This window comes from Microcebus murinus, chromosome 2 (assembly GCF_040939455.1).
Source record: "Microcebus murinus isolate Inina chromosome 2, M.murinus_Inina_mat1.0, whole genome shotgun sequence".
In the NCBI taxonomy this organism is placed as follows: domain Eukaryota; kingdom Metazoa; phylum Chordata; class Mammalia; order Primates; family Cheirogaleidae; genus Microcebus; species Microcebus murinus.
This window is the reverse complement of record NC_134105.1, coordinates 93,235,783-93,251,705: the sequence shown is the minus strand read 5'-3', so window position 1 is coordinate 93,251,705 and position 15,923 is coordinate 93,235,783. Positions and strand designations below refer to the sequence as shown.

At 39.6% G+C, this 15,923-nt stretch overlaps 1 protein-coding gene across 2 annotated transcripts in view; it reads left to right on the top strand.

The window, feature by feature from the left end:
- Window positions 1-11,364, top strand: part of TSPAN2 (tetraspanin 2) — a 42,440-nt gene extending 31,076 nt beyond the window's left edge. Inside the window, exons 5-7 of one of the 2 annotated variants that reach the window (XM_076000003.1) lie at window positions 406-477; window positions 6,264-6,347; window positions 8,974-11,364. In XM_076000003.1, the coding sequence (XP_075856118.1) occupies window positions 406-477; window positions 6,264-6,347; window positions 8,974-9,039 (222 nt within the window). In that variant the 3' untranslated portion in view covers window positions 9,040-11,364. The remainder of the gene's footprint in view (window positions 1-405; window positions 478-6,263; window positions 6,348-8,973) is intronic. The other variant, XM_020282140.2, reaches the window with a different exon arrangement.
- The last annotated feature ends 4,559 nt before the right edge of the window (window positions 11,365-15,923 follow it).

The window sequence follows — 15,923 nt, the reverse complement described above, 5'->3', positions numbered from 1 at the left end:
CCACACTGTCCCCAGTTAATGAGCCCTTGCTGAAGCTCATAAAATTTTAGCTCCACTGCAAGTTAAATAACTCCCGGTCTGAAAGAAGGAACCCAAAAGCCCCAACTCCTGTCTAAATGGCAGCAATTTGCACAGACACCGTCAATTAGCTTCTTGCCTTGTTTGGGTTGCCTTGAGTCACTTCCCATCATAAAACTCAGACGGCTTTAGAGAAGTCGTTTTCCTGTTTTGCTAGCATGATCATGTGATTCTTCATTCTCGTTCCAGAAATGGCAGTCAGGGTGGCAGTGACTGGGCCTTGTCACTGCTTTGCGGCCTGGGCACCCCAGTCCTTAGCGGGATGCCCAGGCTTGCAGCTGCTGCTTCTCCCTCCCGTGTCCTAAAGTCTCTTCTCTGACTCTCTAGTTTCAGTGCTGTGGAAAAGAAAGCTCCAAACAGGTCCAACCCACGTGCCCCAAGGAGCTTCTAGGACACAAGGTAAGCTTCTACCAAGGTTCCTTCCTTACCTGTAGTGTGAGGTGGGTTTTGCCTTCGGGGTGGAGGCAGGAGGCTCAGGTCCTACCTCTGAGGGGTTCTAGGAGGGCCTCTGCCAATGGCCTCTGTGCCTCAGCTTTATTCCATGTAAAATAGGTGAGAAGCAATGCTGAGTCCCACTCCCTTGGTACCCAGGGATGACGGTGTGCTGACCTGGCAGTAATGCTGCTACATGCTTATGGCATTAACTAGGCTCACCAGGGCCGGAGGTGTGGCCCTGAGGAGGTTGCCCCACACCTCTCCATGCAAGTCACAGCACTGATGTCTCCTTTATGCAGTGCCGCGCGTCAGGCACTATGCCGGTTTCTAGGAACTCTAAAATGAGAAAGGCCCGGTCCCTGCCCTCAGCGGCCTTGCAGTCTAACCAGGGCAATAGCGATGTGTGAGAAGCCTGGACAGGGCACCCCGGAAACACAGTAGAGTGAGGAAAGTTTCATAGAGGAGGAGATCCTCGAGCTGAGTTTTGGCAGAGGAAGGGCATCCCAGGCCCAGAAAGCAGCAGGAGCAGAGGCTTGGTGGTGTGACACTCCTCGGCTGCAGGGGAACAGGGCGCCCCGAGGGGATGGTGAGCAACGCTGTGGGGGAGGCAGGCAAAGGCCTGATTTCACACCTGGAGGTCTGAGGAAGCCATTGTGTTCAGTGGGAAGGAACGTAATCAGTTTTGCATTGTAGGAAGAATGCTCGGGCTGCTGGGTGAAGGGTAGACTGGAAGGCTGGAGATTAATGAAGGGAGACCACCTTGTGGTCACCCTGGTAAGAGAGTGGCCACAGCAAGTCACAAACAGTAGGGATGGAGAGAAAGCAACAGATTCAAGACATGCTCAGGAGGTAAAATCAACAGGACCGGGTGACTTACTGGGTGTAAGTGGTGAGTAAAAGGAAGGAGGCTAAGATGTCCAGATTCTGCTTGGGTGACTGGATGGGGAGAGGCTCCACTCACCAGGAGAGGTGAATACAGGGAAAGGAGGCAGATGACAATTTCCATTTTGGTCAAGTTTGTACCCCAGGTGCCTGCGGGACTTACGAGGAGACTGCGATGAAGACACAGGTGTGGGCCTCTTAGCATGTTAGGGGTGGCTGAAGCCATAGGAGTGAGTGAGAACACCCAGGGAGAGGGAGTAGAATGAGGAGCATGGGCACTGTCACATAAGGGATAGGCTGAGGAGGAGGAGTGAGAAGGGGAGGCTGTGAAGGAGGAGTCAGAGGGTCAGGCAGGTCCAAAGACGGAGGCGTCCAGGAAGCCGAGGGAAGAGATGGTTTGTCCACACAGTAAATGCTGGGAAGAGGGCAGGCAAATGAAGACTGGAAATCATTTGTTGGATTTGTTGCTTAGAAGATTACTGGTGACTTTTGTCGCACAGCTCCGGTGAAATAACTGGGGAAAGCACAAATACAATGCGTGGGAATGAAAGAGGAAACTGTGGGATTGTGGAGACAAGGATGTAGTTGCTTTGAGGCCCTCAGCTGTGAAGAGATGGGTGAGATTTTAGCTCCAGCTGTGTCCTGAATCGCCCATTGAACACTTATTGGGTCCTCTGCCCGGATGCAACGAGCAAGACACGGTACCGCCCTCAAAGTGCTCACGTTGGCTGGCAGACGTGCAGGGGAGCCGCTAACGCCACACGGCACAGTCAGGGCAGCCCCACAGGGAGCACCGTAGACTCACCTGGGGCACAGGATTCCATTATTCACGGGAGGCCGCCCAGGTGTAATTCTTAGGATGAATTTTGAAGGATGAATAAGAATTCAGTAAGCAAACAAAAGAGAGTGGGATGTTCCAGGCAGAGGGAATAGGGCAGAAGCATGCAGGCAAGAGAAGGTAGTTGTTTCCAGGTAAGTGCCAGTGGCCGGAAGCCCTAGGCACCTGTGGGAGATGAGCGAGTACTGCCACGAGGAGGGAGCATTCTTACAGGGCCTTGGATACTCTTGTGAAACCAAAAGTCTAGCCTCTGTGCTGCTGGCCTCGGAAGCCCTTGAAGGTAGGATCTGGCATGGGATTTGCATTCCGCTGACTTTGCTGTAGTGACAGTGTTGGGGACTGATGGAAGATGAATGACGAGGAGTGGAGGACACTGGTGTGGGAAGGCTGCCACCCTCATCGTCAGCCAAGAGTCGTTAACTGGTACGAGCCAGGCTGAGCAGCAGGAAGTGACAGGAGGAGGCCATTTAGAAAGTAAAATCTACAGGACCAGTGGACAGTTAGCGATCAGAAAAGAGGGAAGAATCACTGCCAGGTTTCTGACCCCACCATCTACATAGATGACGGTGTCATTTTATTGAGGTAAGGAATGGAGGAGAAGGAGCCAATTATGGGGAAAAAATGAGTTTAGTGCTTAACGTGGTGATTTTGAGGAGCCAGTGGAACTTCCAAGTGGAAATATCCAGTAGGCAGTTGGAAAGTCTGGTTTGTGGCTCAGGAGGGGGGGGTTGAGTGTCAGTACTTTATGGGAATCTTAAAGCTATAGATTTGGATTTGACCCATTAGATTTGGAAGAAACGAAGGATGAGGATAGAACCCTGGGGAACAGCAACATTTAAGGGTGGGCAGAAGAAGAGTTGCCAAAGAAGGAAACTGGAAAGGGCAACCAGGCCAGGTGAGGAGGAGGGAACGGTTGCCAGGGCCAGGGCTGCCATTGAGCTTGGTTCAGTATTGACCGACTACCTACCTTATGTGGGGCTCGGTAGACACACAGGTGAATGAGAAAAAGTCCCTGCCCACAAGGAACTTGTAGTCTAACAAGAGAGGTGGACACAGAAATAGATACAGTGGGGTAATAGAAGAAGGCACAGAGGAGAGGCCTGAGGCTGGGACCCAGAGGAAGGCTGACTAGAGGTAATGATGTCTCAGCTAAATCTTTAAAAATGAGAAGGAATATGCCAGCACTGGGCGTGGGAGGGGGAAGCCTGCCTGCACAGGGAACAGTGCAAGCAGCGGCAGAGAGGCAGAAATGTGACAGTTTGTGTGGGGACCAAGAAGGTCCACCAAGATAACTGTTGAAAAGCTGATAGAATTTGTCTTTAAGGAAGTAACTGGTGACTTGGTGTGAGGGGCCAAGTAGGGACAGAGCCCAGGCTGCAGGAAGTGAGACATGAAGAGAGATGGCACCCTTTCAAGTAGTTTGACTTTGAACCAACGACACACAAAAAAAAGAGTTCATAAAAGATGACATCCACAATATCATTAAACACATAAAAAATGTGGGCACTTAAAAGTATTCTTAAAAATTAAATAGCTCATTAAAATGAAAAGATGCTGTTGTTTAACCGATGAAATTGGCCATGTTTTTTTCCCTTAATAATAATATAGTTTTGGCAAGAATGCTGTAAAATGAGCTTTTTAGAGAAATTGACACAATAGTTTTAGAGGCCAGTATGACTATGTAAGACTGGAGAGGTAAGTATGTTCATTTTTTTTTTTTTTTTGAGACAGAGTCTCACTTTTTTGCCCAGGCTAGAGTGAGTGCCGTGGTGTCAGCTTAGCTCACAGCAACCTCAAACTCCTGGGCTCAAGCAATCCTGCTGCCTCAGCCTCCCAAGTAGCTGGGACTACAGGCATGCGCCACCATGCCCAGCAATTTGTTTCTATATATTTTTAGTAGGCCAATTAATTTCTTTCTATTTATAGTAGAGACAGGGTCTCGCTCTTGCTCAGGCTGGTTTTGAACTCCTGACCTTGAGCGATCTGCCTGCCTTGGCCTCCCAGAGTGCTAGGATTACAGGCGTGAGCCACCACACCCGGCTTGTTCATGCCTTTCAATTTAGAAATTCCACTTCTTGGAGTTTATTCTAAGGAAAAGGAATCAGAAAGGTAGGCAGAGATTTTTGTGCAACTGTAATCATTGCAGTATTATTCATAAGAACAAAACGTTGGATAGATCCTTAATATGTGACAGTAGAGGATTGTTTAATTAAATTATGGTACATTCCTATGATGAAATGTTTTACAGCGATCAAGAATCATGGTTTCAAAGAATTTTTAGTGAAATAAGACATTTTTGAAGTTGTAATATTAAGTTAAAAAGCACAGTTCAAGATAAAGAATGAACTAAGTATGTGGGTATGTTTGTGTGTGCAAGAATCGCCAACAATGTTGGTTGTTCTCTCAAGTGGTAGGAGTACAGATGTTTCTCTTTTTTACACATCTCTCTTCCAAATTTCTACAATAAGCACATATTCCTTTGGGGACTGAGTAAAGCCAATCCACGCTCTGTTCGTTTGTTTTTCACAAAGAGAAGCTGGCAATGAAGGGAAGGGCCTGTGGGCAGAGCTAGAGGAGGACGGTGTTGTGAGGGCTCATCTGTTTAGATCAAAGAACTCCAGCAGGTGCTGTATGATGAGTGAGAATGTCAGCAGAGAAGGAGAGGCTGAACGTAGAGGAAGGACAGAAGGTAACTGGTGGCACGGGCCTCCCAAGAAGCAGAGAGGGCATAAGCCCCAGAGCAGGATGAGGATTGACTTGCAACAGACATGGGCACCTCTTTGGTTCTGATGAGAGAAAAAGGAGTTAAGGGTGGTGCTGCTTGTTCCCTGCATGTGTCCGCTGCCGGCGACAGAGCCTGGCACTGAAGGGAGGGGCATCAAAGTGTGTAGGAGAAGAAGAGGAAAGTTGGGAGAATTGCTATAGATTGACTCCTGCTTTCTCCAGGAAGTAAAGGGGCCACTGCCTAGAGCAGTGGTTTTCAAACTTTTACCAGAACGCACTATAGTTATTTCCTCTGGGTCTGTGTCCCTCTCTAAACTGTGAGCTCCCTGAGAGCAGAAGAAACTATGTCCCATTATCTCTGTATCCACCACCGCCTTCCAGCGATTGGTGCCAGGTAGATGCTCAAGAAATGTTTGTTGAATACATGAATGATGAATGAATGAAGTATGATCGAGAAAGAGGAGAGTGGTGAGGGTTTCATGTAGCTTATGTGGGTTTCAGAGGGAGCTGACTAGTGATCAGTGAAAGGATCTGAGCAGCCGGAGGATGCGTTGGATTGAGAGCATCCCTCTACTTAAGAGGACTCTGAATAGCTATTGAAGCTCGAGAAACTAATAATGGTTACAGGTGATCTATTCTGCTCCCTGTCCCATTTTCCTCTACCCATGAAAGTCCTTTGAACCCACTGTGCACGGGTCTCTAATGGGCACAAATAAAAGGATAGGGACCCACCTAGCCCAGCCAAGCCCAGTCACCAGAGAAAAGAATGGTCCTCTAGCTCCTAAGACTTGGTTTCCTTAAGCACTGGCTTTCCTTTATTTAATTTGAACCTGTACAGGCATTTTAGTTTCTTGATAGGTAATGACTACCTTGCATAGTAATTGGATCAAGTACATAGAAAGTCTTTTAAACTGTAAATGACAATACAAAAACAAGAGGTTATTATTTTAGGGATATTTTAATTATTTTTCTGCACTGTATGTAGAAACAGGCCCCAAATGCTTTAATGCCTCAGATACCAGAGAAATAGCTTCCTCCAGCCAGATTTCAGGGCCCTGAAGCAGCTATTGACCTAAACAGGAAAATCCCACCAAAGGGAGAGGGTTGCATTCTTTTTCCCCAAACTACATTTTTGCCTTAAGGTTGTCAGGATGATGTTATCCAAGAGTAATGGCTTAAATATGAATAGAAGCGGACATGGATGAAATCTCACAGGATGATCTGTAGTGATGGAAAAGAATGGATGAGGGTAATGATTCACACATACATTCAGTTTTTATTCTTGACTTTCTTTTTCCCAAAACAGAATTGCATTGATGAAATTGACGCCATAATCAGTGTTAAGCTCCAGCTCATTGGAATTGTTGGTATTGGAATTGCCGGCCTCACGGTGAGAAAGTTCCAGAACTTACATTTTTTGCCCCCTAAGAATCCTTGAACTGTTGCATCTTATTTCTGTTCAAGTGTGATAGAGCAGTATCTTAGGAGAGAATTCTCATAAAGAACAAAGATCTTTGTTCATGTACATCTTCTGAAAATAAAGCTAATTAAATTTTAATACATCAATACTTAGACCTCTAAAATATAGTACAAATTTCAGCTTTTACCTAATTATGACTTTGAGTTTATCATTGTGGTAACTTCCCATTTTAAGGCCACCAATCTTAACCTCTGTAAGTGATTTTCAATTCTTGGGCTCTTTCTACTGTTGCAAATTCAAAATAACATAATGTCAGGTTAATCTATCTCACCTAGGATTTGAAGAGTCAGCATAGCATAGTGATTAACAGAGTGAGCTCTGGCATCAGTCTAGATTCAAATCTGGCTCCACTACTTACAAGCCCTGGGATAATAAGAAACTTTCTTAATTTCTCTATGCCTCAGTTTCCTCATCTGTAAAATGGGGAATTTAATATACTAACCTCATAAGATGGTTGTGAAGATGAAATGGGATACTGCATATTACACATTATGAATTAATACATAAAAAGTGTCTGGAACATATAGCACTCAATAAATGCCAGCCCTTTGTATAATGTGAATGTTCCCAAACCCAGAATCCAGGTAGAGGGAATAGCATATATGAGAAGGTGTGAAGCTCGGTACTTCTAAGATGCAGAAGAAGAATGTGCAGGAAGAATTGATAGCAGCAGGTGGGTATAGTAGGGTTAGCAAGAGATGGAAATGGAGAGGGCATTGGGTCCCCATCATTGAGGTCTTTGTGTGCCCTTTTGAGAGGCTGGGCTTCGTCCTTATAGAGAGAGGGGGCTGCCGAGGGTCAGAAGGACCTGTGGTGAAGGATAGAGGAAAGGTTAGAGGGAGGCAAGATTGGAGTCAGGGAGGCCAGTTCAGAGGTGATTTCCATTATCCAGGGCATGGGCTGTAATAGCTAGTGATAAGGGAGCACTCTCTTCAGCCCTCTACTAGATTAATTCATGGCCTGAAGGCAGGGGCTTTGGGAATTGTGAGGAAATCAGTGAATTGGCAGTTCTCAGGGGACATACAAGCACCTTTCCCCTTTCCTGTATTTAGACGACAGAGAAGTGCGACAGTGGCTGGAAATACTATGCTGAGGACCTCCAAATCCAGGGACATCCCTCAGGCCCTTCCCACCTGCTCTGGGGTTAGCCTGGTTGCAGTTCTGCAGCTCCCCCAAAGACAACCCTGAGGCAGGAGGTTTGAAAACGTTCTGCATAATGGAAGCATCAAATAGACCCTCCTAATAATCCTACAGTCCTAACAAACGAGCCTCCTGGGAGCAGTCTCCCCTGACTCATACCATCAGCAGGCTGGGACAGAAGAAGTCTCTTTCCAAGGAGCCCCTTCAGAGCACAGGAGGGTGGGTCAGGGCTGCGTCCAGCCTTACAACCATGGCAAAGGGAAAGTGCCTCATGGGGTGTCTCAAATCAGCAACCCCAGAGTTTCCTTTAATTCTTTTTTGTTTTTATTCTTTTCTTTATAAGGTAAGAGTTGCACAGTGTGATCAGTTAATTAAATGTCCATCAGATGTCTCCCTGGCCACACACTGGCATTGAGTCCTGTCAGCCAGAAGCTTGAAATCCTTCTCCTGGCTGTGTCCTGACCTAAGTCTGCCCCTCCCCTTCCAGAACAACTAGTCCTTCATACTTGGTTGAATTTAGCATTTATAGATCCCAGTCTGACTTAGGATGGAATTGAGGAGAGAACCAGAGAGTTATGATACCGAATTTTTAAAGCAAATGTTGACAGTAATTTATAAAGTGGTGCCCACAGATAAGATTTCACAGCCTCTGCAAAATTGTAGGGGAAATGATTGAGGACAAGAAGGATCTTTTGGCATTTCTTCTATTCAGACCACATAAGTGGGTATTGATTTCACCCAACTATTTAACTTCTCAGATAGCTATCCAAGAGGTAGAAGAAGTCAGTAATATCAAAGCTCAAATACCTGTTGTACTTTGGTAAACTGAGTTAAACAGTTAAGCATTATTTGTACTTAGAAATGGACCAGGAATGAAGCAACGCTCCACTTTTTAATATGTGGTCACTGTTGTAAAAACTTAGAGCCTTTCCAACAATAGAAAACTATTTAGACCATAAGCATATTTAAACAAATGGTTATGAACACATTTTCCAAAATGAATATATATAAACAAAATCTTTGATTAACCTGAAATAAAATTCCAAAACTAGTACTGTATTAGTCTTTCACAATTATTAAGAATCCAAAACTAGTAGTGTATCAGTCTTTCACAATTATTAAGAACTGTTCTATAATTCTGAAACAGAGCCCTATTCTTACAGCAGAGCATTGTTATTATTTTTTTATAATAATACATTTCAAGTCACGTTAATATGAAAAATCTTTACCCAGTAGCCAACATGAAGTAGCATATAAAAATGTCATTTATAACCAGTCATTACTGTTTATAATTAATTACTTGTTAACTTGGAGTAGACACCCAGGGTGTTTGCTGAGCTTTTTATAATTCAGTACACGTTTAAAAGTCACTAACGAATGGTTCCTTCTGTTTCAGATCTTTGGCATGATATTCAGCATGGTGCTCTGCTGTGCGATACGAAACTCGCGGGATGTGATATGAAGCTGTATACTTCTCCATGAAAATCGCAGTCTAGGGCTTTCATACCAAATGTCACAGGAGCTGTCCCTCAGCTCATTTTTGATATTCAAATGACATTAGGGTCTAAAATAATTTGCTGTCAATTGTACATTTGCACATGTATGTATGTTTGACTCATTACTGGTTTGCCCCTGGAGTGACTGCCTGTGTATGTTGACTGAGAGCATATTGATGTGTGATCTGTGTTTCTGGTATATGCATTGTACATAATGAAATCTGTTAGCTGGGAATTCCTGATTCTTGTTATGTAAGAAGAACAACCCATTTAACTCCCAGAAAAAGATCAAGAAATTTTGAGAAACTTTTAAAACTTAGCTATTCATAAAAAGTGATAATGGGTCAGTTTCTCAGACTCTAGTCATTGAAAATTAGATACAGGGAATTCAGGGATTTCTGGTTAATGGAAGCAATAAGCTGCAGGAATGGAGAGATCACAGTGGAATGTTAAAATTGACTGTGTCTGAGTTGGGTGTAAGGGTTTCCTGGGATTTTTTTATATACATGATCTCCCCCGAATACAGTAAACCACAGTTTTAGAACTAAACACATCTGTAAAACTAAATATAGCATGGAAAATCTAATTTGAATAAGTCATGTTTTCCTAGTATTTAAAAACAAAACAAAACAAAACCTTCCTCTGGAAAGAGAAGTCACACAGACAATCATGTGCCCTATAAAAGTGAGGGTTTATAGGACAAAAAAACTTTTAACAACTTTTTAAGGAAATATTCTTTCTTATACAAAGACATGTAAATATTGCTTTATTACTTCCTTTTCTGACTCTGAACTACTGCAACCCTCCCATGCCCAAAACAGCTTTTATCTCAGACTCTTCTGTGTTCCTCCCAATGTAAGGACAGAAAGACTGAAGCAAGAGATCTGGCGGTTTCAAATTGTGAGAAAGAGAATTTTTACTGGCATTGTATCTTTGAAATACCTCATAATTTGAGTTTACATATTTTCCTAATTTTTTGTATTTTCTTATTTATTCACCTAGAGAATTCTTCAGAGATTAAGTACTACAGTTTTTACCACTTAACATAAGTAAAACAAAGTCCTTCATAATTCAGTATTATCTTATGAGCATCCTTGGCCAAACCAAAATAAATAAAGCATCTTCTCCCAGTTGTGTGCACACAACAGAAACAAGTTCAGGAAAGAGATGTATTTATATATATATATACACAACACAAAAAAATAAGTTCTTTCTGTGCAAGTCCACTATGAAAATAAAATTTTCTGGGCTTTTTGTGGGGGGAGAGAGGGGTCTTAATGCTTGATTTTAAATATGTAAACCCAAATTTAGGATCTAAATTGGCATATTTGTCAGTAATTTTTAACTAGCAACTTGTTACTTTTAATGAATCATAGATCCTTAAAAAATATATTTTAAAAGGCCACACAAAAGTTGGGGGACTTTGGAAAACCCCAAGTGAACTTCTATACACATGAGAACATGAGTGTTGGGATGTGCACTAAAGCAAAGTATTAATATTATGCTCCCAAGAAACTTTTAAAAAACATTTTGTTGATATAACTGCTTGAAATAGTCTCACTCCTGTGTAGAACCACGTTTCTCTTTCTGCCATAGTTACTACTGCTACCAACAATGGAGGAAACTTTTCTAGGAAAAAAGATTAGAGGCAAGCTAAAAACTTAATTGTGCATGGCTAGTTTACTATGTCTATAGCTAAAGAAAAGATTATTTTAAGAAAACCACTTCATGAAATAAATACTTGTACCCCAGTAGTTGAGAAATGTCACTTTTTAAGCAAAGAACATACAGTCCAGCTCCCTTAGAAGCTTTAGTTCATCTGTCTTCCTGCAGACAGGAAAAAGGCCCAAGTACATACTCAGGTTCCTTCCAGCACAGAAACAGCTCTGCTTCCACAAAAATGTTTCATTCCCTATATGAATTTACAGATTTTTAAAAAACTATAACAGTTAAAAGTGGAAGAATAAATACAAATTTATTTTTAATTTTTTTTACATTTTTGAATCAAAAAAAAGGGAAGAGAAGGGATCTGTTCTACATATGATTAATATGCCCCTTTTGGAGGTAAGCTTTCCAAAATATGTGCATGAGCAAGATTAGAAAATTCCACCACTGGAATTTTATATATATATATTTATGTATATATATGTATGTGTATGTATATACACACAGATATATAAATATAGACAAAAGATATATATCTATCTGTGTGTGAATAGAGTATGTCTATATGTAGATATATAATCCCTATATATCTTGAATCTATATATCTTGAATCTATGCCTTTTGATTATGTATACGTATATTTAAGTTATATATGTATACATGTATGTGTGTGTTACGTATATATGTGTGTGTATATACATGCACACATGTATACATAAATTTTTGGTTATTTCTGTTTACCCGAACTAATCTGAGATTAGACTCAAACATTCTTTTAAGCCTCTCTTGCCAAAGCACCAAATTAAAATTCTTAATGATGAAATATTTTAACTTATTTCAAATTAAATTTTCTATGTACTAAAATTGCTTATTTGATTTCTCTTAAAGTCCTTATTATATCTTTCTACACACCTTCCCCCAACTTATCTAAATGTCCAACTACCAATCAAATCAAATAATATAGTAAAAAAATGAAACAGAGTGGTAACCCTTCTATAATGTGATAATTAGTAGTTGGACTCAAAATCAATACCCTAAGGACTCTTATTACATATACTGTTGTCCCTTGGTATTTGTGGGGGATTGGTTCCAAGACCCCCCACAGATACCAAAATCTATAGATGTTCAAGTTCCTCGTATAAAATAGTATAGCTGGATATGGTGACTCATCCCTGTAATCCTAGCACATTGGGAGGCTGATGCAGAAGGATCACTTGTTTACTTGAGGTACAGGAGCTTTTTAGCTTGATGTAATCCCATTTGTTAATTTTTGCTTTGCTTGCTTGTGTTTTTGAGGTCTTACTCAAGAACTCTTTGCCCAAACCATTGTCCTAAAGCATTTCCCCAAGGTTTTCTTCTAGTAGTTTCATAGTTTCATATCTTACATTTAAGTATTTAATCCATTTTGATTGAATTTTGTATATGGTGAGAAATAAGGGTCTAGTTTCATTCTTCTGAATATGGATATCCAGTTTTCCCAGCACCATTTATTGAAGAAACTGGCCTTTCTTCAACTTATGTTCTTGACAACTATGTCAAAAATGAGTTAGCTATAAATGGATTTATATGTGAGTTCTATATTCTGTTCCATTGGTCTCTGTGTTTGTTTTTATGCCAGCACCATGCTGTTTTGGTTACTACAGCTTTGTGATATATTTTTAAGTCTATTAATGTGATGCCTCCAGCTTTATTTTTGTTTTTTGGTTTCTTACCAGAATTGCTTTGGCTATTTGGGGTCCTTTTTAGTTTCATATGAATTTTAGGATTGTGTTTTATATTTCTGTTGAGAATGTCATGGTATTTTAATAGGGATTACATTGAACCTGTAGATCACTTTGAGTAATATGGTCATTTTAACAATATTAATTCTTCCAATCCATGAACATGGGATATCTTTCCCTTTATGTCCTTTTCAATTACTTTCATCAGTATTTAAATAGTTTTCCTCTAGAAAGCTTTCACTTCTTCAGTTAAATTTATTCCAAGGTATTTCATTTATTAATATTTATAGTTATTGTAAATGGGATTGCTTTCTTAATTTCTTTTTCAGATTGATCACTATTAACATATAGAAATGCTACTGATTTTGATCTGTTGATTTTGTATTCTGCAACTTTACTGAGTTCATTTATCAATTCTGTGAGTTTTTTGGTGGAGTCTTTAGGTTTCTCTAAACATAAGATCATATTGTCTGCAAGCAAGGATTATTAGACTTCTTCTTTTCCTATTTGAATATTTTTTATTTCTTTCTCATGCTGAATTGTTCTGGCTAGGACTTCTAGTACTATGGTGAATAGAAGTGGTGCAAGTGGGCATACTTGTTTTGTTCCAGATCTTAGAGGAAAGGATTTCAATTTTTCTGCATTCAGTATACTAGCTGTGGGTTTGTAATATATGGCCTTTATTGTTTTGATAAAACAATGTTTTATGTATGTTCCTTCTATACCCAATTTGTTGAGAGTTTTTATCATGAATAGATATTGAATTTTATCACGTGCCTTTTCAGCATCCATTGATATGATCATATAGTTTTCATCCTTGGTTCTATTAATGTGCTGTATCATGCTTATTGGTTTGCATAAGTTGAACCATCCTTCCATCTCTGGGATAAATGCCACTTGATCATGGTGAATGATCTTTTTAATGTGTCATTGAATTTGGTGTGCTAGTACTTTATTGAGGATTTTTACATGTATGTTCTTCAGGGATATTGGCCTGTAGTTTTCTTTTTTTGTTGTTACTTTGTCTGGTTTTGGTATCAGGGTTGTGCTGGCCTCAGAATGAATTTGGAAGTATTTCCTCCTCTTCTATTTTTTGGAATAGTTTGAGTAGAATCAGTATATTTCATTAAATGTTTGGCAATTCAGCAGTGAAGCCATCAGTTTCTGGGCTTTTCTTCTATGGGAGATGTTTTATTGCTGTTTCTATGTCAGTATTCATTGATGTTCAGGTTTTTCATTTCTTCATGGTTCAGTCTTGGTAGGTTGTATGTGTCTAGGAATTTATCCATTTGTTCTAGGTTTTCCAATTTGTTAGCATATAGTTGTTCATAATAGTCTGTAGGGATCTTTTGTATTTCTGTGACGTCAGTTGTCAAGTCTCCTTTTTTGTCTCTGATTTTATTTTGGATTTTCTTTCCTTTTTTGTTAGAAAGTTTTGTGAATTTTGTTATCTTTTCAAAAGGCCAACTTTTCTTTTTATTGATGTTTTATATTTTTCAGTCTCAACTTCATTTATTTCTGCTCTGATCTTTATTATTTATTTTCTTCTACTAATTTTGTGTTTGGTTTTTTCTTGCTTTTCTAGTTCTTTGAAGTACATTATCGTGTTGTTTATTTGAAGTCTTTCTGCTTTTTTGAGTGTTTCCTCTTATTACTGCTTTTACTGTGTCCTATAGGTTTTGGTATGTTGGGTTTCCATTTTCATTTGTTTCAAGAAATGTTTTAATTTTCTTCTAAATTTCTTCATTGACATTGGTTATTCAGGAGCATGTTGTTTAATTTCCATTTATTTGTACAGTTTCCAAAGTTCCTCTTGTTATTGATTTCTAGTTTTATTCCATTGTAGTCTGAGAAGAAACAATATGATTTCAATTTTTTTGAATTTTTTGAGTTTTGTTTTGTGGACTTACAGATGGTCTATCTTGGAAAATGTTTCATGTGCTGATAAAAAGAATATGTACTCTTGCAGTAGTAGGGTAAAATGTTCTCTCTGTTAGGTCCACTTGGTCTTGAGTGTAGTTTAATTCCAATATTTTTGTGATAATCTGCTGATTTTTCCATCTGAATAATTTTTCAGTTGCTGAAAGTGGGGTATTGAAGTCCCCTACCATTATTGCATTGCAGTCTCTCTCTCCCTTTAGATCTATTAGTATTTACTTTATATATTTGGGTGCTCTGATATTGTGTGCAAATATATTTACAATTGTTATATTTTCTTGCTAAATGATCTCTTTATCATTATATAATGACCTTCTTTGTCTCCTTTTTTTTGACTTAAAGTCTATTTTATCTGATGTAAATATAGCTACTTGCACTTTTTGGTTTACATTTTCATGAACTTACCTTTTTCCATCCTTTCACTTTCAGTCTGTGTTAACTTTATATGACTTTATAGGTTAAATGATTTTCTTGTAGGCAGCATATAGAGTTATGTCTGGGTCTTGTTTTTTATTTATTCAGTTACTGTTTTTGTTTTTGTTTTTGTTTTTGAGACAGAGTTTCACTCTGTCATCTAGGCTGGAGTGCAGTAGTGCAATAATAGCTCACCGTAACCTCAAACTCTTGGTCTCAGGTGATCCTTCTGCCTCCCAACTAGCTAGAACTATAGACACATGCCACTGTACCTAGCAATTTTTTAAATTTTTTGTAGAAACAGGTGCAAGTGATCTTCCTACCTTGGCATCACAAAGTGCTGGGATTATAGAGTAAGACCACTCTACAACTTTTAATTTGAGAATTTAATCTGTTATTTTGATAGGAAAGAACTTACTATTGCCATTTTGATATTCATTTTCTGTTTTGTTTTGTTTTAAGTCTTCTCTTCCTTTCTTTCTAACTTTCTTTGTGGGTAAGTGATTTTCTCTAGTAGTATGTTTTCACTTATTGCTTTTTATTTTTAGTGTATCTATTATAGATTTTTGCTTTGTGATTACCATGGATTACAAAACACATCTCAAAGTTAGAATAAATTATTTTAAACTGATAAAAGCTTAACGTTGATCACAAGGGAAAGATAAAAAAGCAAAGAAGACACTAAAAAAAGGACGCTTTAACTTATCTTCCCCCTTTTTTGTTGTCTCAATTTATAACTTTTTATATTGACAATTTCTTAACTAATTGTTGTAGTTATTAGTTTTGATAGCTTTGTCTTTTAGCTTCCATACTACACATATGAGGGGTTTACACACCACAATTACAGCATTAGAATATTCTGAATTTGCCTGTGTACTTATGTTTACCAGTGAATTTTATACATTTAAATGATTTCTAGTTGCATGTTAGCATCCATGTCTTTCAGATTGAAGAACACCCTTAAACCACTTCGGTATGGCACTCACCAGTCACGAAACCTTGCCCACAGCTGGCACTCATAGTCTGCACGATAGTTTGTGCTGGGCATTGATGACAAATCTGTTTTGCTCTTGTGTGATGAGGAAAGCTTTAAAGCACTGAAAGCTTGTTAT